The sequence below is a fragment of the Sylvia atricapilla genome, chromosome 2 (assembly GCF_009819655.1).
Source record: "Sylvia atricapilla isolate bSylAtr1 chromosome 2, bSylAtr1.pri, whole genome shotgun sequence".
Lineage (NCBI taxonomy): Eukaryota > Metazoa > Chordata > Aves > Passeriformes > Sylviidae > Sylvia > Sylvia atricapilla.
The window spans coordinates 66,048,349-66,071,937 of NC_089141.1; the positions used below are offsets into that span (position 1 = coordinate 66,048,349).

The following is a 23,589-nucleotide window of genomic DNA, read 5'->3' on the forward strand; positions in this document are numbered from 1 at the left end:
TGCTGAGGGGCTGACCACATCTCTCAAACATGCAGCTGTCTGGGCAACACAGTGTTACCATCAGTGTTACCATCAGTAACCTCACAGAGAAAGTAACTGTTGGCAGTAGGAAATGAAGTCACAAGCCACATCCAGATCACAGGCAGTTGTCTTACCTACATCACTTACAAATGAAAAACTGTCTTTAATAAAACTGATTTATCAAATGTTCCAAACAAATTTTTGCCTATTGCTCTACTTCACCAAGTCTACTCCTTTTGGGTTGTTAAATATTATGAAATGACAGAACTAGCTGAATTAAAGGTATACAAAAATTATCTATCAAACATCCACTTTATACATAAACATTTCTGAAATAGATTTACAGTATACAGTTAGTTTATACAGCTTAAGCAACAGTTCCAATGTCATTTCTGTCAAACTGAAAGCAGCCAAAAGGTCTAAGGTTTTGTGAAAAGGTTCTTGGTCAACATTCAAATTTTACCTTTCTCACCTCACACTGCGCTCACCCACGTCATCAGAATAACATTGCTGGGTTCACTTCACAAACCATACATTATTCCATCTCACCTACGCTGCCAAACCAGTTAATGTGCAAGAAAAGCTCATTAACTCCAGTGTGGTTTTAAATACAATGTATCTACATTTTTCCCAGGAATGCTTTTGCTTCCTGAGCTAGACATAAAATACCTTAAAACAGGTTTAGACGCAGATCTGAGACCCCATAAGCAAACTACATTAAAATGCATAGAGGGTGGAAAAAACCCCACATTGCTTTCGGTAGCTCACACTACTGGTTAATGTTCTAAATACATTTTAGATGGATCTATTAACCTGTTGAACAAGGTGGTAAACTTACTACTTCAGTTGTCTAAACGTATTATTGTGTATTGCTCTTGCCTTGATGACTTAACAGAATGTGTGTATTTCACAGGCTACTAAACACTTCTTCTAATCATCATCTTGTCACCGAGGTGACTGGATTCAGAAATGCTACAGTCTGCAACAAAAACATGCAATTTTGGTGGGGTTTTGTTTGGCTTTTTAAGATCAAATATCATTGTGTCCAACACTACTAATCTAAATCAAGAAAAACAGCATATTAAAAATGGTGTTTTGCAAGTACATTTCAACATTTTAAATAATTTCTATTTCCAAAAATGTTTGAGGTCACTTATAATGACAAAGAATAAATCTAAAACAGAAATCTTAATTTTGTTTGGAAAAAACAGGTTTTGGAGCCGTGAACTCTCCTTTTGGTTCTTAAGTTCCAAAACAATTTTTGAAAGAAAAATTAATTTTCTAATCAAACCATTAATTAACTTGCACTAAAATCTATATTATTAAATAAGCTTATACAGGAAATTACAATATGGTAAGCTTGGGTTTAAGGTGCTACTCCATTCACCCTGGAGTCTTTTAAGGACTTTACCAAGTGGGCATCATGTCTGGGAACCAGACTCTACCGAGATGCTTTGAAACTTCCCAGTGAATCTGCTCTAAGCTGTATTTCTGATCAGGAATCAGAACTTCCTCCATAATGGAGAGCTGAGAGAGGCGACCGCCGCACATCTTCACGAACTCGACGAAGGCACTGCAGGAGACTTCGCACTCTCCGAGGCCCACGGCCGACAGGAACTTGCAGCGCTCGGCGATGCAGATCAGCTCCTCGTCCAGCGGCCGCAATCCATTGGCACACACCACCAGTTCCACCAGCCGCGGGCACGTCATCCCGACGCGGCCCAGCACGTCCTTGCTGACCGACCTCCCGAAGTAGAGGTGAGTGACGGGCGTCTCGTAACGAAAGAACGGGTCGAACTCCTCCTCGTACAGGAAGAAGTACATGACTAAATTCACTTTAGGAGAATGCTTGATGAAAGCGTCCCAGCTGCTCTTCTGGATGGTGTGGAACTGAGTCTGTCCGGGGTTTTCACTGACAACATCAATGCGCAAGTGTTCCAACCTGACGTGTTTCTCCGAAGACAAAGCCAGCAGCAGCTCGTCGCTCAGCAGGTGGTAGTTCAGCGCCAGCTCACGCAGGCCATGGCACTGGTCAGCCACACAAAGGATACCTGCCAGAAGAGAACATTATGCAAGGGGTCACACAGATAAAGGCACTGATGACTGAACAAGACACAGGAGGGAATTGGTTTATGTGTGTCAAGAGGGTGTTGTGGGCACTTGTTTCAAACGTGCAACCAAGACATTAAATCAAAACCAAATCACACTGGACCACCTGAACATTAACCTTTTTCACAAGCAGGATCTTGTGACTTCTTTGTACCTACATCTAAGGCAGACACACACACAATGTGACTACATCTCTATTTTGCTGGGAATCCTAAAGATTTGGACAAGTACATCAACAGAAGTGACATATATAAACAACATATTCTGATTGTTCTGCCCTGTTGTAAGACCACATATACTCAATCTCATTTTTGTAAAAGGTCCTTACTCATGATAAAAGTATTTCCTTAGCCAGCTCTGGAAGAACTGCTGACTGCTCTGTGGCTGACAAAGCAACTATGAATGAAATTTGTCATCTGAAGAAGAGCAAATATAAAGCAGAAGTAAAATAAATGTTAGATTTTAATTCAATACAGAGGCTGCTGCTGTCAGTATTTTTTAGGAAAGTATAAATGGTTTTTTCTAGTAAAGTATAATGATTAAATTTGGAAAAGCTACAGCAAAAAAGAGGCAAAACACTACAAACTTGGAGTAGTAACTTCTAGAAGAGCAATTTTCAGACTCTTTAATGATTCAATATAAGAAGGATTGCACACAGAAGACAAAAACATTAAAAAGAGAATCCAGGTCAGTCTAAGGTTTCCACTCATACTATTTGTAGATACAAGCGATGGTATTATACTGGTAACAGTACTGAAAAAAATAAAAAGCACTAAGAACAGCATACAGTCCTCTGCATTTCAGGTGACCCAGAAAACCGCATGAAATGTGGGATACGGCCTTTCCATTAATAGAGGGGATGAGAACATTGCATTTAACATGGAACTGAAAAACCTGAATTCAATACACTATAGCTCTGAAGCAACAGGAAGAAATTCAGAAAACAGCAGTTATTTTAAGGTGCAGCTATTAAACTTAAGCCTATACTGAGCACTGAAACACTTTCTTCAAAAAAAATCACTCCAAAAACATTGCATGAACCAGAAGGGTTGCTAAAACTCTCTAAGGAAACTCAGATATGCTGCTTCAGAATACCTAGGTCTGCTGAGATCTGAAGTATTTTAGGCAGTTTCAAGATCCATATACTGTTTTCTCATCTTGACAAAGCTTGTTGTCCTGGCTGCCATCCTTCCACAGATAATCTTTTTTAACTTTAAAGGGTACATTATGGACCAGTGCAAAGCGAAAAGGAAGAGCTGGGGTTCAACTTACTCTGATTTTTATGGGTCTAGAGCTGGATATGCAGAGTCTGTCAATGCAATTATGCATCCTCCATACAGAGCTGACAATGAATACAGTGTAGAGAGCAACTAGAGGGCCTGCCTGGAGCCCGTGTACTTCACAGAGCATCCCTATGCACTGCCTACACCTTTGTGTCACTGACAGGGAAATGGCTCTGCTCTCTGATCTTACTGCACAGAGCTGCATCAAAAAAATCCCCGACCCATGACGTCCCCTGATGTAGGCACACCTGACACCCACTCTGCTTCCCAACTCCCACTCCAAGAGAAGCAGCCCTCCTACCCCCATGCCAGAGCAGAAACACCTTTACAGGAATATTTTCCATTCCCTCTGTTCCAACAGTAATTTGGAGCAGAAACAACAAACAGAAGAAACTTCAGATAAGCTCACAAAGATTAGAAATATATCACTGCCTTTGTTTCTCCAGCCCAAACTCAAATGTGCCTCTTTATCTTTGCACAGTAACTTTGAGCAATTCACTGTTTGATACCAATCTTTTCCTTTATCCCTGCAGTAGTGGAGTCTCTTGCTCTACTTTCATTTCTGTCCTTCACTAAAAAATTTCTTCAGAGCTGACCTAGTAATGAACATTCTCCCCTCCTCCAATCTGAAGACATTTTAACTGCATCTCTAAGTAATTAGTTTTGCAACTCACAGCCTTTTTGGTTCAAAAAAGTTTTTCCACATTTACTGCAGCCTGCTAATTATAATATTCCCATTACAAAAAGAAAATCCAGGTCACATTTTCCTTCAAGAGTCTTATTTTTGCAGCCTGCCTGTTCTTGAAGCCAACTATCCATATACCAGCTTCTTTCTTTTGTTCCACTTGGTGGGTTGTCCCTCCCTGGACACCAGGTGCCCTTCAAAGCTGTGCAATCACTCCTTTCCCCAGCTGGGCAGGGGAAAGAGAATACAATTAAAAACTCAAGAATTAAGATAAGGATGACAGGGAGAGATCACTCATGGATTACCATCCTGGGTAAAACAGACTCAGCTTGGGGAAATCAGTTCATTATCAACTGAATCAGAGTAGGGTAATGAGAAATAAATTTGAATCTTAACACACCTTCCTCTCACTCCTTTGTTCTTCCCAGGCCTAACCTCCTCATGATTTTCTCTACCTCGTTCCCTCCCAGCAGGACAGGGAATAGGGGCTGCAGTCAGTTTGTCAGACATTGTCTCTGCCACTCCCTCCTCCTCAGCGGGAGACCTCTCCCGCTCTTTCCCGGCTCCAGCATGGGGTCCCTCACATGGGGGCAGTCCCCCACAAACTTCTCCAGCAGGAATCCTCAGACTGCAGCTCTTCACAAACTCCAAGCACGGGTCTCTTCCATGACATGCAGTCCTCCAGGACCACATTTCTGTCCTCCCCATGGTCAATTCCTGCCATCAAACCTGCTCCTGCATAGGCTCCTCTCTCAACTCTTTCTTCTAAGAGACTCTTCCAGCATGGGTTTGCCCCAGGCTCACAGTCTCCTTCAGGCATCCACCTGTTCCAACATGAGGTCCTCCATGGGCTGCAGGTGGATCTCTGCAGAGCTGCCTCACCATGGTTTGCACCATGGGCTGCCGGGGAATCTCAGTTCCGGCACCTGGATCACCTCCTGCCCCTCCTTCACTGACCTTGGTGTCTGCAGAATTGTTTCTCTCGTGTATCCTCACTCCAGCTGCAATTGCTCTCCTGCAGTACCTTTTCCCCCTTCTTAAACAAGTTATCCCAGAGGCACTACCACTGTCACTGATGGGCTTGGCCTTGGCTCTACTGGACATGGGGAAGCTTCTGGAAGTTTTCACAGAAGCCACTCCTATAGCCCCATCACTGCCCTACAAAACAGTGCCATGCAGATCCAGTGCATCCACTTGGTTCTCCATCTCAAGGCACACCCATACCTGAATTAAGCAATTAAACTCTCCTACTGTTTGCTTAGCACTCCCTGGTTTTGTTACTAATGCATCTTACCCCAATCTATTCACCTCCACTCCATGAAGGACAATAGTAGCAGTGCTCTTTAAACAGGCACAACCATTTCTTACCCATTGTTCTTTCAATTTAAAACCATGCAAGATAAATCAATCAGAACACACCCATGTCTCCTCCCAAATTATCAAGTGTATGATGTCCCAATGAAGCCTTCTAGCAAGGATTATCCACAAACCAGCAAAGTCTGCTGGAGCTGACAGGTTACTGTTTGATCCAAGCCCATGGTAAAAACTCTCTCTGCCTAGTGACAGAAATTCCTGTTGAAGCCTTTTCCTTTTGACAGACACATTGCAGCTCTTGCACTTCTCAGACACAAGGATTCTCAAAAGACAATTTTAAGTTGGAAAAGCCAGTCCCTCAAGCCAATTTAAACAACCCCCATCTATGATTACAAAGATTTGGAGGAGGCAATATTGCAGCTAAATCTGTGAATACTTTGCTAGACCAGGCTGCTGCATAACATCATTCCTGCATTTTCAGGACTTCTTTATACAGAATCAAGCACAAGGTTTTGACTACCCTACACTTGCAAAAGGTATTAAAGTTTGTTTGTTATCACTACAATAACACACCCTCTGCAGCAGTACTGCTCTCCCCTTTTAGGAATCCTACTTGTGAATTTGACAGATAAAGATCAAGCATTTAGAGCTGCAATGTATTTGCATGGAGAAAGTTATGGTGTTATGGTTTCCATAGTTTCTACTTATCCTCAAAAGAGGAATCATACTAAGTTGTCAGCATTTCATTTACAATTCCTCTTCCCTTTCTCAGTGGAAAACTGTAAGTGTTAAGCTGATGGGCTGTGAATAAATCTTAAACCTGCTGTGTGTTGCGGAAGTCTACCACAAATGTTAATTCTGTGAACTTCAACAATCTTGACAGATTTCATTCTGATATGAGCTGGCTTCTTTCTTGTTACAGACACACTGAAGAGTGTTAGAGAAGTACATTTGCTGACAGTCGAAGTTTTGCACAGCTCAGTCTCATCTCCCCTTTTTGATGCTGTCTACAGTTACTCTCCAGCAATGACTTTCTTTCAGAAAAGAAACCAGCATCTTCCTAATGCATGGCATGGCAACAGTCAAATCCCACACATATTGAAGTATGGGAAAGAAACTGGTATTCTAAAAAAGCTTACTTGTATTGGAATACTTTGTCATTGCACAAATAGTGCACAACCAATTTTATACATTCTCATTAAGTTCCACACGAGGTTAACTATTTGCCTACAACAGACATGCACTATTTTATTATTAGCCCAGTAGTCACTGTGAAGTGGTAGGATAGATGGATTGACCACCAGCTGAAAGTACTTTATTCAGGGACAATTACTGGTAATACCATACTCATCTTCCCTCTTACCCCACCCCTATTTTTTCACAGGTGTATTGGTTTCCAACAGAATTTAATGCCCGCATTAAAAAATCCCAACCAGCCAATAAATCCCAACCAGGCTAATCCCAAAACCACAGCAGCTTACCAGCTGGAGAAACATGAGGACAACTGCTCATTTTCAACAGTTTGAGCGTGTCACTGTTGTTAGCCACCAGAACCTTGAGAGATGGATCATCTACTGGTGTGTCATCAATCTTAAGTGAAGAGAGGGATTTGGAGTTCACAAACACCACTGTCAGTGCAGAAATAAAGTGAGACTGGAAAAATAAGAAGTAAGTTTAAATGAAAGAGTAGTATCTGAAGTAAAAATCTCAACAGTTTTACACTGTACACAGCAGTCCTAGTTTTTACTTCTTATTTGTTGAAAAAGCATTCAATATTGCATAATTAAAAGCCAACACTAAAACTGACATTTTTTAGTAGAGGAAGTGCAATCATTTTTTACTATCCATTTATGAATTGAGCAACTCAGAATTTGTAGCATTAGATGCTAATTAAGAACCTGACCCTGGGCAATCCACTGCACAAATTTAAACCTACAGAGGGATCACACACAAAGGGAAAGCCTAGTAGCCCTAATTCTGAGGATTTTTTAATGCCCTTTGAACAGATGAGGCAAGTCACACTCTAAAAGAAGCATCTTCTAGAAGAGGAATTCCTGCACGGCAAGTTGTGCTGCATTGGTGAGATGCAAACACAGTCAGAAGTGTTTGTATTCAAAGGCAAATGACTGTACTGCCTGCCTACCACCCACACAAAAGTACTTAAGGTTTGGATGGATTTCTTGGAAAGCTAACTGGAGTGGTCCAAACAGAGCCAAGGAGCAGGACATCACTTAATGACTGAATAAGCAGCATAGATAAGGTAGGACAAGGTGCTCAGCATTTTTGCATAATCACTGAATCTTATCATTAAAGATAGAGCCCTGGGAACCTGAACTTGAGAAACACAGACTAAAGAGCAGATACAGCAGTGATGGTAGAAACCCCTGGTGGTATGAAGTGAATAGTTAGTTCATGATTTCCTACAAGACTGACCAAACAGAAGACTTCAAGAAAGTATTTTCTCCATGCGCCACATTAAGTATCTTAAAAAAATTGACCTACTACTTGGATTTCAAGCCTGTTTCACTCTGAGGCTCAGGCACATATCCTGAATACAGTTATATGAGTGAAGGCCTGGCAACAATATTTGTTCATTCTTAGGTGATATATTTGTGATTTTTGATAAAATTGTCACACAATTAGATTTAGAACAGAACTTACACTGCTTTCACCTATACACAAACTTTCAAAGTCAGTTCATGTAAATGTGAACAGGAAGTTCAACTCAGAATCTTTATGCACTTCAGCTTTAGGGACCACTCCAGCTATCCTGACAGTATGCTGTTTATATATGTTATCTACAGAAGAGAAGATGCTTTAATATTATTTCAACTCTATGGTATGACAGTGTTAGTACCGTATTTTCATTCTCTGTGCTTTGAAAAAGAAGACTGTTAAACAGGAAAGCAAAGAAAGTTACCACACTTATAAAAAAAGGTAACTTGAAGCTTCCAGTTTGAAGAGCTAATGGGAAACAAGCAATAGTCCAATATATAAAAGCTGGTCTTCTCAGTATTGCTGCATCTGTAGTCTGCAGTATGCTTCTTTAAAAGATTATACTCATCTAGAATGCACTGAGTGAAAAGACAGGCAACACACCTCAAACTATGAGTTACAGATATTTGCCACATGTCAGGTCACTTGACAACCAAAGAGCACTGATGAGCATAATGCCAAGGGGTTCTGACTTCCTATACAGTTTGATAAAAATAAAACCCACCACCACCCCCCAAAAAAATCCAAAACCACAGCAAAGTATTAATGCCTCAAATTAATTCATCTTTGGCTGCTTCTCATCTGCTGGGCGTGTCCCTAACAGCTTCCCACAAAAATACAGTCATAGCCAAATTCAATTCTTTAGTATCACTAGCTGTCCCTTTTGCCAGTGATGAAGCTCTTGAAGTTGTAAACACCGTAAGGCAAATTATTCTTAGAGCTAATTTTGGCTTATTTTCAATCTATTTTTTTTAAAGGACAAATGTGAACTTACTGAGAACAAAAAAAAAAGGAAGCCAGTGCTTTGTAAGCCTTGAAGCTGAATAAGAACATAGCATGAACAATTACAAGTAATTACTAAGCAAGCTGGACATGACCCTAATATATCCCTCCAGTGAAACCTAAGAGAGCTAAAGCAGCATTCAGATTAATAAAGAAAACAATAAGAAAGAGCTGAAAGGACAAAGTATTTTTAACACAATGTGAATTGTTTTCACTACATTCAGGTTTTTTTTATCATCACACCTCGAAAAACATCAGAAAAGGAAAATAATTTGGAGCAAAACTAGTTAAAATATCTGAAAAGCCTCTTTGAAAACTATGAATTAAAAATACATATTGAAGAGAGCTACATGATGTGGCAATGACCACTGCAATAACTGATAACCCTCCTGTAGCTAACCTTACCTGCAGCCTACCTCTAGTTCTTCCATGTCCTTACTGCCATCACCAGCCACGACATCACTGAGATTTAGCTAATGGTCTGTTTGCATCTGCCCTTCACAACCACTCCCCTGCTCCTTAGCAATAGTACACATCCACCTCACTAGCAGGAATGCCTCTCTAGATGCACATGTAAGAGATTAGTTGTCTTCCAGATTAAATGCCTTCTAACAAGACCTGATTTTTGGAAAACATGCAAGGTAAAAATCTTGCCTGAAAATTTCAGAAATACAATGCACTTCACCAAGGATGCTGACTGCTTGACTGCATGACATGAAGCCCTGCAAATCATGATCCTGTTTCTTTCTGAAGAGACTGTGTAAGACCTATGGCAAGTCCACATGGATAAAACTCTACCACTCATTTGATTGTAACTGCCTCCTAAACAAACCCCACAACACAATTACACAGACCTGAACTGTCTACCCTCTTAAATTGCACCATGCTGCTCAGCACTACATTGAGGTCAACAGACAGGACAACTTGAGAGAACAAGGTCAGGCCTGCGTTCTCACATGATTCACAGAGTGAATGGAACTTGATATATCCATCACTGCACATATCACCTCCTCCCTCTATTAGAGACCAGACCACTAACAAACTTTTCTTTATCAAAGATTGATATTTCTACGATAGAACTGTTCATAAAGTTACAGAAGTACTGTATGAAACACTGCAATACTTTGCAATAGAAAAGATACATAATAAAATACCTTTGGTAAATCCATGAAGCTTGGCCGGGCAGTTGAAATTAGCCCAAGTGTTTTCAGAGAGCAATTCACAAGCTGTGATAAAATATCACAAGCTGCTTCTGCAGATTCCTTGCTACTGTCCACCTTAAAACAAAATGAATTTTGTGTTCAGAAAGCACTGCAAATAAACTCTTTAACTTTTTTTTTATGTTACCCTCTGAAATGTGATGTCAAAAAAAAAAAAAACTCTCATTGTGAAACCATCAGTGTTATTCTTTATTCCCCAAAAAAGTATGAACCAAAACTCCAAGACTATTTGCTGTAAGTTTACTATTCTTCGAAACACTTTGGTAAAATATAGCATGCTGAGGGGTCAGCTAAACAGTTTGTTCCAAGACACTCATTCCACATCAAGTAACAAGGGTCCAGAGCCTATTCCAACTCCTCTTTACATTCCTCCTTACCAAAATGCAAGAGTTCTATAAATCCTTTACTATGTGCAAAAGCCACTTCTTTTTGCAGTGGCTCTGTTCATAAAATTGAACTGCTGGAGAGTTAAGTGCACAATCATGTGAACCTGTATGACTGGCCTTACATTGGTAAAAACACAAAGGATGCAATGGATAGTCTAAACCAAACCAAACCAACCAACACAAACCCCAAAACCTTCATGGGTCAGCTTGCTACTCAACCAAATCTCTCAGTGTGTCTCCAGTGGACTTCCCCTGACACTCAGATGTGCTTTCTGAATAACCCCTGATGTACAGCAGCCATGACAGATTTGCAAACCTACACAACAGTACAAAGCTTGATCACAGGATCAGATTTAACTCTACCATAAGCCATGCTACCCTAGCAGCAATAGATTAAGTCCAATGAATGTTCATCTTCTCCTCAAACACAAGCTGAAAAACCTTGACTTTGAACAATTACATCTTTCTTTGCCTACACAAAACACCTTTCTTGTTTTCAGCCTTTACAGAGAAATGGTGAGTGTTGCACTCACTTCCTTTTGTACTCTGCAGCACTGAGGACAACTGAGGTGACACATGAAAGAAATGATGGATCACCGCACAAGCAAAGGGCACCTGAAATTCTTTGGGTGTAAAGCAACACAGACAGCAGATAAGACACTGGGAGGTCACTCCACTACAGCTCCAGGTTTTCTTTATTTGGATGCTGATAAAGCCCTGCAAACCTTGTAGTAACAGCTTGTACCTGGTATTGCAAGCAAGCAGTAGCAATACATGTGACCAAGCAGATGTGACTCAGCTACTCACATGCTGATGATTCCAGCATTAGAACTGCCTGATCTCAGAAACAAGTACGCTGAACTTGCTGCAGAACACATTTCCGTTCCAAATTTCTCACACAGCTGATGCATGTGCAGCCATGAAATTCACAGTACCCTTCCAAAACACGCTGGTATGTAAGCCTAGCATTAAAGGTTTTCATCTGCTAAAAATAATTCCATAATGTGAACAGAACCAATTCTCATCAAATGGCATTTCTCAGCCAGGCACAATCAGTACAATCATGCACTATCCTATGCAAGCCCCATGCACTTTTCCAGTCCCCTGAAATGCAGCTGTGCTGAGTACAGACAATCCCATACAATTTAATATTAAAACTGCTAGTTGATGACGAGTAGTACTGAAGTCACTCTTGGTGCATTACGTGTTTGCAAACCGTGAATATTAGAGCCAAGTACCCACAGGATGGGAAATAGGGAAATGCTCAACTTATGCATCCTGACTGGACTTAATTCTGAGGCTGTAACCCACACATGCAGTCATATCAGAACTATTCCTGCCCACTTCATGACGTAGAATTTTAAGCAGCTAAACTGCTACAAAAAAACACCAAAAAACCAAAAACCTCAAAACCAATAAAAAAATCCACAAAAAAAGAACAAACCCACAAAAACAAACAAAAAACCCCAAACAAACCACACCAACCAAAAAAATTCTCATCTAACAGAAGTAAGACACTGAAAAGATATGTTCAGTACTGTTATTCCAAGTTTTGGTCCAGAAAATATACCCAAACAAATTAATTGAGAGGGAACCACCATGTCTACATGTCCATTTAGAGAAACTATTTCTTCTGTATATTAAGCCTGAAAACAAGGTCACTTACCACACTGACAGCTGCCCTATTCCTTTTAGAATAAAAGTTACTTTTAAAAAGCAGCTAAAATACACTACCTTGAAGCTAACATACTGCAGGTGATTGGAATGCCTCTTTATTATCTGCTTGATTAGTTCAGGGTGTGTAGTCCTCAGGTTGGATGTGGCTGGCTGATTCAGTTCAAATTCAAAGCACCTCCAGAGATCAGGCATATGAAACACTTGGTTCCAGCTCCTGCAGACCTGGGAGGCATGAGCACGATCCAGAAGTGGCAAGTACTGGAACACCTGCAGGATAATGTCTTGGAGCAGGTTTGCCCAGTCAGGACTCTGCACAACTGTGGTTTTCTTCTCTGCGACCTTATGTCTCTTGGATTCCTTCCCAGCTGTGTCTTCAGATGAACTGCTGTTGGCCTCATTAGTTTTCCTTCCTCGTTTCATTCTATAAAAGTAATTAAAAAAAATTAAATTTATTTATCTTGTAGATGTAAAAGAGCTGAGAATCATATTGATAGAAAACCGTGGAGGTGAAAAAGGGTATTTTATGCAGCAACACCTAGGCAAGTTATTTTTTCCCTGCCATATATGAAGGAAAAAAACTTCAAGTAACAAACAAAAATGGCAGTCCAGAAATAACACTGTCATCTACACTGGTATCTTTAATATTACTTCTTTAATCATTAACAGTGCCAACCCATTTATAACAGTCACTCTCCTTTCAGTGTTTCATTTGTGTTTGAGAACACTTTGAACCTAATTTGCTTTCCTGTGTTGTTGATTATTACTCTACTGTTCTACTAATGGAAGGATAATCTTCCAAACAATTTTTTGAACACTCACATAAATATTGCTGCCCCAGTCCTATTTATTAGAAACAACACTTGAAACTGTAGAGATAAAAATCAGGTAAGGAAGTAAATAATTACTGTATGCATGCTTGCAGGCACTGCATATTGCAGATGTTTTATCAGAGCAAATATTATTTTTCTCAGAGAGGAAGAATATTTTCTTTTTTCATTTATTGATTTAAAATACATTACTTTAACAGGCATCTGTTTTAAATCAGCATCCTTGAAAATATATTTAACTAAATCCACTGGTGCACTTTCATTTTTCCAACTAACTAGTAAATAGGGATTACAGAAGATTTCTAGTAACAGTCTGGAAGTTTCAACCCACAGAAAAAATTTAGAGAAGGACCAGAAAGGTTTCTTCAAAATTGTATTACTTCAGCAAACTTTTTCCATAATGGCATCACTTAAACAACTTCTACCTTATATTATATGATTAGAGAGAAAAAAACCCCTTACCACTACATATATCTGAAATAAATCCAGGGCTCACTGGGTTTTAATCCAAATGTGTTCTTTTGTACATGCAATCTTACAACTGAACTTGGCATGTGATCATTTATTTTTAAAAGCCTCAGTGTGATGCACATCATTTCCTAAAGGGCTCTGCTACCTCACACTCAACTACAATGTGCTCAATTCCAGTCTCTGAAGAGCTGAGAGAATCCAGGGGTGGGGACACTTAGTGCACCCCCAGTCTTCCTGATTTGCAGAAGATAAACAAGGACTTCAAAGCCAGCAAAATCATCCTGAGTTAACATTCAAGTACAATTACACATCTAGGATTATAATTATAATATATGCCCAGTCCCTCTGGGATCTGAAAAGTTAAGTTTCCCTGCTATGTACTGGGACTAAGTTTGGAAGGACTTCTTAAAACAAAACGCCAGCTAAAAATTATACTGTTCATAATCCAATGCATCACAGATTATTTTCTCCAAGACAGCACCTCTCTACCTATCTTTAAAAGGCTTTAATCCCAGCTACTCACATGACAGAAGCAAGCTATCACTTAAGGTCTAAAGCCACTCATCAGATGATGCAGACAAACCTGAACATATGGTCACGAATGACTGATGAAAAAAATTTGTCTCGACTTTTTTCAACTCCTGGTTTTACTCCCAGCACACTTGGAGGCAAGCAGAGGATGAAAACAGTTCTGGGCAAAAACCTCTACTGGCTTCCTGAGAACTGTTTCCATGATTCAGTTCCTGTCTCTGGGACTATGCACAACACAATTTCTGTGCTGGAACAAGCTTTCTGTCAGAGACAGTTCTCTTGCTGAGCCACTTCACCAGTGAAGAAAAGCAAGAAAACTGAACAGTGACTCAGAACCATCTGCAACTAACAAAAATATAAAGGAATTGGATTTTGCAACCATGAAACTGGAATTCAACTTAAAATTAATCAAGAATTAATTGGCAAATCCACTGCAAGCTTGTCATGTTTCTGTCAGAGATAATAATTCAGCACAGTGCAAGAACAACATTTATAATGTTATAACATTTATAACTAGTAGTAGTTCAAGCTTTAGGCTAAACAGATATTTCAAACAAGTAGGTTACAATGGGCATTCACCACAGGTAAGCCATTAGCTTGCCAAATTCAGGCTTGCCTGTTTGATGTCCAAGCCTTTCCAAAGCCACTTGCAAAAAGCTACACAAGGCACTGTTAGACTGAGCTCTCCAACTCCTCCTTTACAAAGATCCTGTCCCACCTTCTGCTAGTAAACCTGCAGTTAAGTTAGGCTACTTTTATCACTGCATTAAGGTAGGGTTTGGGGGCTTTTTCTCTCTTTTTTTGTCTCCCTTTCAGAGAAGACCAGGAGCGAGCTGCCACTGACAAAACTGTATTCATTTTTCCTCTGAAAAATAGGCCTCTGGGATGTGATGTGCTGATAGGAGTGGAATAGGTCACTGACAGCTGTCAATGTGCACCTCTGAGCTAACTGGGATGAGCTGGAAGTAGTTCATATATGCTGGTTACAGACCAAAACTCACTCATGGAAGCTGTGGGATACTGTCCCACATTATTATAAACAGCCAACTGAAAAAAAAAAAAACCCCCACCCAAAAAAACCCCGAAAAGAGACTATACAGCCATCACTAGAGGTATACTGATGATGATATCTTCTCCCAAGAAAATAAAAAGTTACATGTTCTAAATGACTTAAAGCAAGGGATGGGGAAAAACCACACCTTTCCAGACAACAATTTTCTTTACTGACATCTTGTAATTAAAAAGAGATTAAGTATAACCTTTTGAAATTATTTCCTTGGCAAACTTTTTCCAAACAGGAAAAAAGTGCCTAAGCTCGGGATTAAAAAACATTATTTTAAGAACTGCATGACTGTTCTGTCATCTATTTTTTAACCAATTTGTTCATCTAATTTTTGGTTTCTCATTTCAGAACCTAAAGTATTAGATTAGTTTTTTTAAATGTAACTGCTTTCAACCTCTTCACATGCCAACAATAAAACAAATATAAAATTTAAAGACTGCATATTTGCCTTCAGAAGTTTGCAGAGCTATCTGAAAACGTATTTATTTTTAAAAGGCCACTTAAGAGAGTAAACCTTTCTTGGTACTTAATGTAAGAACAAGCAAATGCAATTAGAAGTTCAGTTCATTTTGCTTTGCGTATCAAGTAATTTAAAGAACTGACCATTCGAAATCCAAGGCAAACTTTTCAACAAGGAAGACATGAATGCAAAATTCCATGCTAGCAAATTACTGTATGAGTAAAACCTATTTTTCGAGGGATGATTGCTTATCACTTCTTAGCAATGCATCAATCTGGCTTTTAACTCTCTCAGGACATACACGCATCACTGTTTTTCAAACTGCTGCCATAACCAACTTTGCTTTAGAAGCTAAGATCTTGGCAGAAAAACAAAAACAAAAAACAAACCCACCAAACCAAGAAAAATACCCAACTCTACCGGGCAGAGAGATAGGTGAAAGCAGGGGTGCCTGACTCCTTAAGATTTTCCAAGTCAATTTCCCCACCTATTATAAGGACTTGTTTCTGAACTCCGCACCCGGGCGCAACCCACGCTATCTTGTTTGCAATAGTCATGTCCTTAATCACACAGTTCAGTCACCGAGCAGGAGGACGAGGAGGAGGAGCAGAGCACGTGCTTAACATTGTTTTTATTGCCGAGTAAGGTGCAGCCAGAACGGCAGTTTAAAAAAAAAAAAAAAAACACAAAAAAAACACAAAAAAAAAAAAAAAAAACCAACCAACAAACCACCACCAAAACCAAAAACCACCCTACAACCAAAACCAAACAGAACAAACTGTGCAGAGCTGTTTGCACCCGACTGATAACGCCTTCCCAAGAGCCTGCCCAGCCGAGCTCGCTGTGCCTCACCCCCGCACAAAGGCTGTTCGAGGAACACCAGGAATGCGCTAAAGGGGAGCTCGGGCTGAAAGAGGGGGCGACCTGGACACGAGCCCAACCCTCCCTGCCGCAAACAACCTGTTCCGCTGGACACAGCGAGGGTTTCACGACTTACTACCGCTATCACGGCAAGGCTGCGAGGCGGCGACCCCCAAACACGACGGACCAGGATTCAAGGAGAAGGTTCCCTCACGGGGTCGGCTCCTCCCGGCCCGGCGCCGCCCGGGGCCCCGACAGCCCGGCAGGCGCCGCACTCGGAGCCCGCTCCCGGGGCCTGGCCCCCTGCGGACGGTGCCGCCGCCCGCCCCTTCCCGCCCCATCACCTGGCGGCTCCCTGCTGCGCTTCGCATTAACCGGGGCTCGGGCCGCGCTGGCGCCTCCGCTCCGGCCACATCAGCTCTCTCCGCCAAAGCCGACCCCAGCGCCGCCGCCGCCGCCTCCGCCCGGCCGTCCGCTCCGTTCCCGTCCCGCCCGCGTCGCCGCTCCGCTCCCTCCCTGCCCCGCTGTTTACTTCCAGGGGCGGAAGCGACGCGGAGCAGCCAAAATGGCGGCGGGCGGGCGGGAGGCGCGGCCCCGCCCTCCCCTCAGCGCACCCCGCCCGCGGCGCCTCGGGCACAGGGCCGGCGCCGCCTCCCGCCCGCTCTGCGCCGCGCCTCGGGGCTGGGCGCCTCGGCCTCGGGCGGGCCGGGAGCCCTGCCGTGTGGAGCCTGCTGGGGCTAATCTCGCCATCAGTTGGGTTGGAAAAGGCTTCCGAGGTCATCGAGTCCAACCCATGATCGAACACCCCCATGTCAACCAACCATGGCACTCGGTGCCTCCTCAGTGCCGCTTCCATCTGTCCTTAAATGTCTCCAGGGGTGGTGACTCGGCCACCTCCCTGGGCGGCCCATTCCAATGTTTGGTCACCCTTTCTGTGAAGAAATTCCTCCGAATGTCCAACCTTAACCTTCCCTGGCGCAGTTTATGACTATGTCATATTGTCCCGTCGCTGGTTACCCGGGAGAAGATGCCGACCCCGGCCTGGCTACAACCTCCTTATCAGGAGATGTAGAAAGTGACAAGATTACCCCCTGACCCTCCCTTTCCTTCGGGCAAATCGCCCCCAGCTCCCTGGGCTGCTCCTCCCAGGCCTCGTGTTGGCAGCGCTCCCCCGGCTGCATTGCCCTTCCCTGGGCACTCCGCATTGCCCTTCCCTGGGCACTCCGCATTGCCCTTCCCTGGGCACATTGCCCTTCCCTGGGCGCTCCGCATTGCCCTTCCCTGGGCACTCCGCATTGCCCTTCCCTGGGCACTCCGCATTGCCCTTCCCTGGGCACTCCGCATTGCCCTTCCCTGGGCACTCCGCATTGCCCTTCCCTGGGCACTCCGCATTGCCCTTCCCTGGGCACTCCGCATTGCCCTTCCCTGGGCACTCTGCAGCGCCCTTCCCTGGGCACTCCGCATTGCCCTTCCCTGGGCGCTCCGCATTGCCCTTCCCTGGGCGCTCCGCATTGCCCTTCCCTGGGCACTCCGCATTGCCCTTCCCTGGGCACTCTGCAGCGCCCTTCCCTGGGCACTCCGCATTGCCCTTCCCTGGGCACTCCGCATTGCCCTTCCCTGGGCACTCTGCAGCGCCCTTCCCTGGGCACTCTGCAGCGCCCTTCCCTGGGCACTCCGCATTGCCCTTCCCTGGGCGCTCCGCATTGCCCTTCCCTGGGCACTCTGCAGCGCCCTTCCCTGGGCACTCTGCAGCGCCCTTCCCTGGGCACTCTGCAGCGCCCTTCCCTGGGCACTCCGCATTGCCCTTCCCTGGGCACTCCGCATTGCCCTTCCCTGGGCACTCCGCATTGCCCTTCCCTGGGCACTCTGCAGCGCCCTTCCCTGGGCGCTCCGCATTGCCCTTCCCTGGGCACTCCGCATTGCCCTTCCCTGGGCACTCTGCAGCGCCCTTCCCTGGGCGCTCCGCATTGCCCTTCCCTGGGCACTCTGCAGCGCCCTTCCCTGGGCGCTCCGCATTGCCCTTCCCTGGGCACTCTGCAGCGCCCTTCCCTGGGCACTCTGCAGCGCCCTTCCCTGGGCACTCCGCATTGCCCTTCCCTGGGCGCTCCGCATTGCCCTTCCCTGGGCACTCCGCATTGCCCTTCCCTGGGCACTCCGCATTGCCCTTCCCTGGGCGCTCCGCATTGCCCTTCCCTGGGCACTCCGCATTGCCCTTCCCTGGGCGCTCTGCAGCGCCCTTCCCTGGGCACTCCGCATTGCCCTTCCCTGGGCACTCCGCATTGCCCTTCCCTGGGCGCTCCGCATTGCCCTTCCCTGGGCACTCCGCATTGCCCTTCCCTGGGCGCTCTGCAGCGCCCTTCCCTGGGCGCTCCGCATTGCCCTTCCCTGGGCACTCTGCATTGCCCTTCCCTGGGCACTCTGCAGCGCCCTTCCCTGGGCACTCCGCATTGCCCTTCCCTGGGCGCTCCGCATTGCCCTTCCCTGGGCGCTCCGCATTGCCCTTCCCTGGGCGCTCCGCAGCGCCCTTCCCTGGGCACTCCGCATTGCCCTTCCCTGGGCGCTCCGCATTGCCCTTCCCTGTGCACTCTGCAGCGCCCTTCCCTGGGCACTCTGCAGCGCCCTTCCCTGGGCACTCTGCAGCGCCCTTCCCTGGGCGCTCCGCATTGCCCTTCCCTGGGCACTCTGCAGCGCCCTTCCCTGGGCACTCCGCATTGCCCTTCCCTGGGCACTCTGCAGCGCCCTTCCCTGGGCGCTCCGCATTGCCCTTCCCTGGGCGCTCCGCATTGCCCTTCCCTGGGCACTCCGCATTGCCCTTCCCTGGGCCCTCCGCATTGCCCTTCCCTGGGCGCTCCGCAGCGCCCTTCCCTGGGCACTCCGCATTGCCCTTCCCTGGGCGCTCCGCAGCGCCCTTCCCTGGGCACTCCGCATTGCCCTTCCCTGGGCACTCTGCAGCGCCCTTCCCTGGGCACTCTGCATTGCCCTTCCCTGGGCACTCTGCAGCGCCCTTCCCTGGGCACTCCGCATTGCCCTTCCCTGGGCACTCTGCAGCGCCCTTCCCTGGGCACTCTGCATTGCCCTTCCCTGGGCGCTCCGCAGCGCCCTTCCCTGGGCACTCTGCAGCGCCCTTCCCTGGGCACTCTGCATTGCCCTTCCCTGGGCGCTCCGCATTGCCCTTCCCTGGGCACTCTGCAGCGCCCTTCCCTGGGCACTCTGCATTGCCCTTCCCTGGGCGCTCCGCATTGCCCTTCCCTGGGCGCTCCGCATTGCCCTTCCCTGGGCACTCTGCATTGCCCTTCCCTGGGCACTCTGCAGCGCCCTTCCCTGGGCACTCTGCAGCGCCCTTCCCTGGGCACTCCGCATTGCCCTTCCCTGGGGACTCCGCATTGCCCTTCCCTGGGCACTCTGCAGCGCCCTTCCCTGGGCACTCTGCATTGCCCTTCCCTGGGCACTCCGCATTGCCCTTCCCTGGGCGCTCCGCATTGCCCTTCCCTGGGCACTCCGCATTGCCCTTCCCTGGGCACTCCGCATTGCCCTTCCCTGGGCACTCTGCATTGCCCTTCCCTGGGCACTCTGCAGCGCCCTTCCCTGGGCGCTCCGCATTGCCCTTCCCTGGGCGCTCCGCATTGCCCTTCCCTGGGCACTCTGCATTGCCCTTCCCTGGGCACTCTGCAGCGCCCTTCCCTGGGCACTCTGCAGCGCCCTTCCCTGGGCACTCCGCATTGCCCTTCCCTGGGGACTCCGCATTGCCCTTCCCTGGGCACTCTGCAGCGCCCTTCCCTGGGCACTCTGCATTGCCCTTCCCTGGGCACTCCGCATTGCCCTTCCCTGGGCGCTCCGCATTGCCCTTCCCTGGGCACTCCGCATTGCCCTTCCCTGGGCGCTCCGCATTGCCCTTCCCTGGGCACTCTGCAGCCCGTGTCCTGGCCGCAGCGAGGGCACAGAGCGGGACACAGCGCTCGCCTCTGGGCCTGCTGGGGACAATCCCTGCCCCGGTCCCGCTGGCCACACTGCCGGGATACAGCCGGGACGCCGAGGGCCTGCCTGGCCACCTGGGCATGCGGAATATTGCCGGCCATGGAGCTGGAGCCCGTTATGTTCTTCTGTGGTTTGAAAGCCCCATGTGAGGCTGGCCTTAGGAATAGATGTAACAGGGAAAGCAAACCACCAATGCGTCCTGGGGCCGGCGGGCGCTGGGAATGATGTGCTTGGGGTTTTGCCAGGCAGAGAAGACAAAGTGATGTGTGACATTTCCCATGGGCTGCAAATGCCTTGTCGTCGTGTCCTTCGTGCGTGTGGTACACTCCAATATAGCTCATTTTTCAGCCCTGTATGTGTCCAAACTCTTTACAGTTGTTGAGATTCACAAAGCTTAATTATTCATTTATTGCGAGCTATAGCAAATAAATTACGGCTTAAATTACTGTAATCCAAATTCCTGTCATTAAGTTCCTTGGAAACGGTACTTGTGATCCAGTGCTTGCCCCAGTCTTGAAATGGCTTTGAAACATTCTTCAGTGGTCGCTCAAATGTCACCTTCCCTGAGATCTTTAAGAAGCATTTTATAGAAATACATTTCCTTGCATGCTTTCAGTCTGTTAATTTTTTTAAGCCTAGCTCCTTGAGATTATTAGTGGGTGAGGAGGAAAGATTTGTCCAGAAACAGGATTGTCTTTCAGTGAGAAACAGAATTTTTTATTTTGAGTTTCTGTGAGAAAATAATCTCTTTTTCTCCATTTCAGAATGTTTTAAGCTGTTTACTAAAGTTCAGCCGTTATAGTTTCGTATTTATGCATATTTATGAATTTACATCTAGTCTTCAGCTCTTCAGGAAATGCAACAAAAATCTGGAGATAAGAGGTGAGTTATCACCTCGCCTTGAGCAGATTAATGAGTATCTTAGACAACCTTGTAACAGCAAATATGTTACTATATAATTTGCTCAGTTATATGGGACAGCTACATAAACCTGGGTAGGTAATGAGATGTGTTTAGGAATAAAGCCAATACGGTCAAGAAACCTACAATAACTGTCTTGCTGTCCTCATCTGGAAATGTTCTGTGTCTTCCATTCTCACTGCTTAGGAATTCCCTTTTCAGCACTCCTGTTCCAGTTCAGAGCTGGTTTCTAATGGTGGGAAGATAAACAGCGCCCAATTGCAGTCTCCAGTAAGGACAAGTCATATTTGCAAGTATGTAACTTGGAAACTGCTGGAGATGTGGGAGACAAAGTCTGCAAAGACTGACTGCAAAGGTTGGGCCCAGTGTGTGGGGAGAAGGATCTGTTTTCTATCAACCAATACAGAGCAAGTAGCTGCTCTTTCTCCTGGTCACCTCTCTTACTGTTTTAAGGCAGCATTACATGCATTGTGATGTGACTGAGCCATGTCACGTGAAGTCAGTAAAATTATATTTCCACCACATATCAGATTTATGCTCTGATCAAATTATGGTGTCTCCAGAAAAAAACAAAAAACAAACAAACAAAAAACCACAAAAACAAACAGACAAAAAACCCAACCCAAAACAAAACAAACTAACCAAACATCTTTTGATCAAAACAAATATTTTCTGAGTTTGTGTAGAAGTCTTGGGAGATGTAAGAGCTGCAATTGCATTATTTCTAAGGTAACATGATTTTAAAACCCTGCATTATCTGAGTTTTACTGTATTGACTTACTGGGAGGGACTTCTTAGAGTGCCGAGCAGTTACAATTTGCTGCCTTATCTTTGGAGTAAACAAAGTTTGGCTCACTGCCTCTGCCCTTCTTTGCTTTGTTGTAACCGCTTGTGTAAGTTTAGGCACCCTTTGTGTGTGTAGGAGGGGAGAACATGTGCAGAAAGAACTCCCAGCATCACGCTGTTTGGGGACACAGCAGCTAAAATCAGCAAGAAGGGCAGCTGCAGCTCTGTCCTTGGGGCCGAACCAGGACCTGGTGCAGCACGCTGACAAAAATGTCTGCGGTGTCTGTGGGCAAAGCACAAGAACCGGGCAGCTTATCAGAAGTGACTGAAAGAAAACCTGCGGGCAGCTGGTGGTGTGGGCTCTGGTGACCCCCAGGGCTGGCTCTGGTTTAGCTGCCAGGCAAAGCCCTGCAGAGCTCTTGGACTCAGGTAGCTGGCACTGAGATAGTGGCAGCAGGTTAAGAAGAGGCTGAGCAGTAAACGTTCAAAGAACATCCACAGGTCTGGGCTGGTCTGTGTAAGAGCCATTTTGTTGTCAACGGTGGCTGGGCACTTTGGAGCTTTAGTCAGTAACTTGGACACCATTATCAGGTGTGTCTGCATTCAGCAGTCTCTGCCTTACTAATCACTTAACTAACAACAAGTGGGTTTATATGTTGTTGTTGTTGTTGTTGTTGTTGTTGTTGTTGTTGTTGTTGTTGTGTACACTTTCAGTTCTAACAGAAAAAGGCTAGGGCCTGCGCTGAGCCCTGCTATGCAAAAATGAGATTATTGAGGAAACTGCATTGTAGCTTTTTATTTTTCCAAAAGAGAAGGATAAGCTCTCTGAAGTTTCAGTTTTTCTGGTGGGAGAGTCACTCACCTATAGCAGAGATGTGAAGCAGCCCTCATTGTCACCATATGAAGATGAGGAACAGCCCACAGACATAAAAGCCAAGAGATAGCCAGTAAAATCCCAGTGTCTAATGGGGGATCTCAGCACTTCAGGCTGAAGTTGTATAGAACACCTCATTTCACCTGACAGACTGGTCTGCCTGATGAAGCCACGGCAACATTTCAAATGCCAGGCCTTGATTGTTAAAGCTGCACCTCTTAGCACTGGAAGTGTCCTGTGCTGATTTTCTGGCCATATTCAAGTAGCTCTGAAGCATTCCTGAAGCAAGCAACTGTGCTCCACCCTGATAAGCCTGGCTTGCATTTGGCTGGGATAAGAGTGCAGAGGGGAAAAATCACAGAAGCAGCTAGAAGAGAGTTAAGTAACCATAGCAGACCAGATCCAGCTATGATGAAAGTATGTCAGGCTTGCAGGGCATGAGTAGCCCACTCTGATTACATGAAAATAGAAAATCTGAAAAATATGGAGAATATTAATGTGATTAGTACTGGCTGAAAAACCTGATCTAGAATGTCTGTGACAATCTTAATTCTCAACAGATTGTGCTGAAAAAGAAATAACAGAAGAAAGCTGAACCTATTCTTTATCAATGCCAAAAGAAGTGAA

General features: G+C 45.3%; 1 protein-coding gene across 3 annotated transcripts; it reads right to left on the reverse strand.

Moving 5' to 3' along the window:
* Positions 1–164: 164 nt before the first annotated feature.
* On the reverse strand, positions 165–16,989 carry FBXL3 (F-box and leucine rich repeat protein 3). Of its 3 annotated transcripts, none has more exons than XM_066313417.1 (5): positions 16,751–16,989; positions 12,251–12,614; positions 10,065–10,187; positions 6,894–7,065; positions 165–2,072 (listed from the first exon to the last, which is right to left on the reverse strand). In XM_066313417.1, exons 2-5 carry the CDS (start codon positions 12,611–12,613, stop codon positions 1,429–1,431), a joined length of 1,302 nt encoding a protein of 433 aa, XP_066169514.1. In that variant the 5' UTR covers position 12,614; positions 16,751–16,989; the 3' UTR covers positions 165–1,428. The 3 variants fall into 3 exon arrangements, with proteins under 3 accessions (XP_066169514.1, XP_066169513.1, XP_066169515.1); XM_066313416.1 differs by lacking the exon at positions 16,751–16,989 and adding an exon at positions 14,075–15,709; XM_066313418.1 differs by lacking the exons at positions 10,065–10,187; positions 16,751–16,989 and adding an exon at positions 14,075–15,717.
* Positions 16,990–23,589: the final 6,600 nt, after the last annotated feature.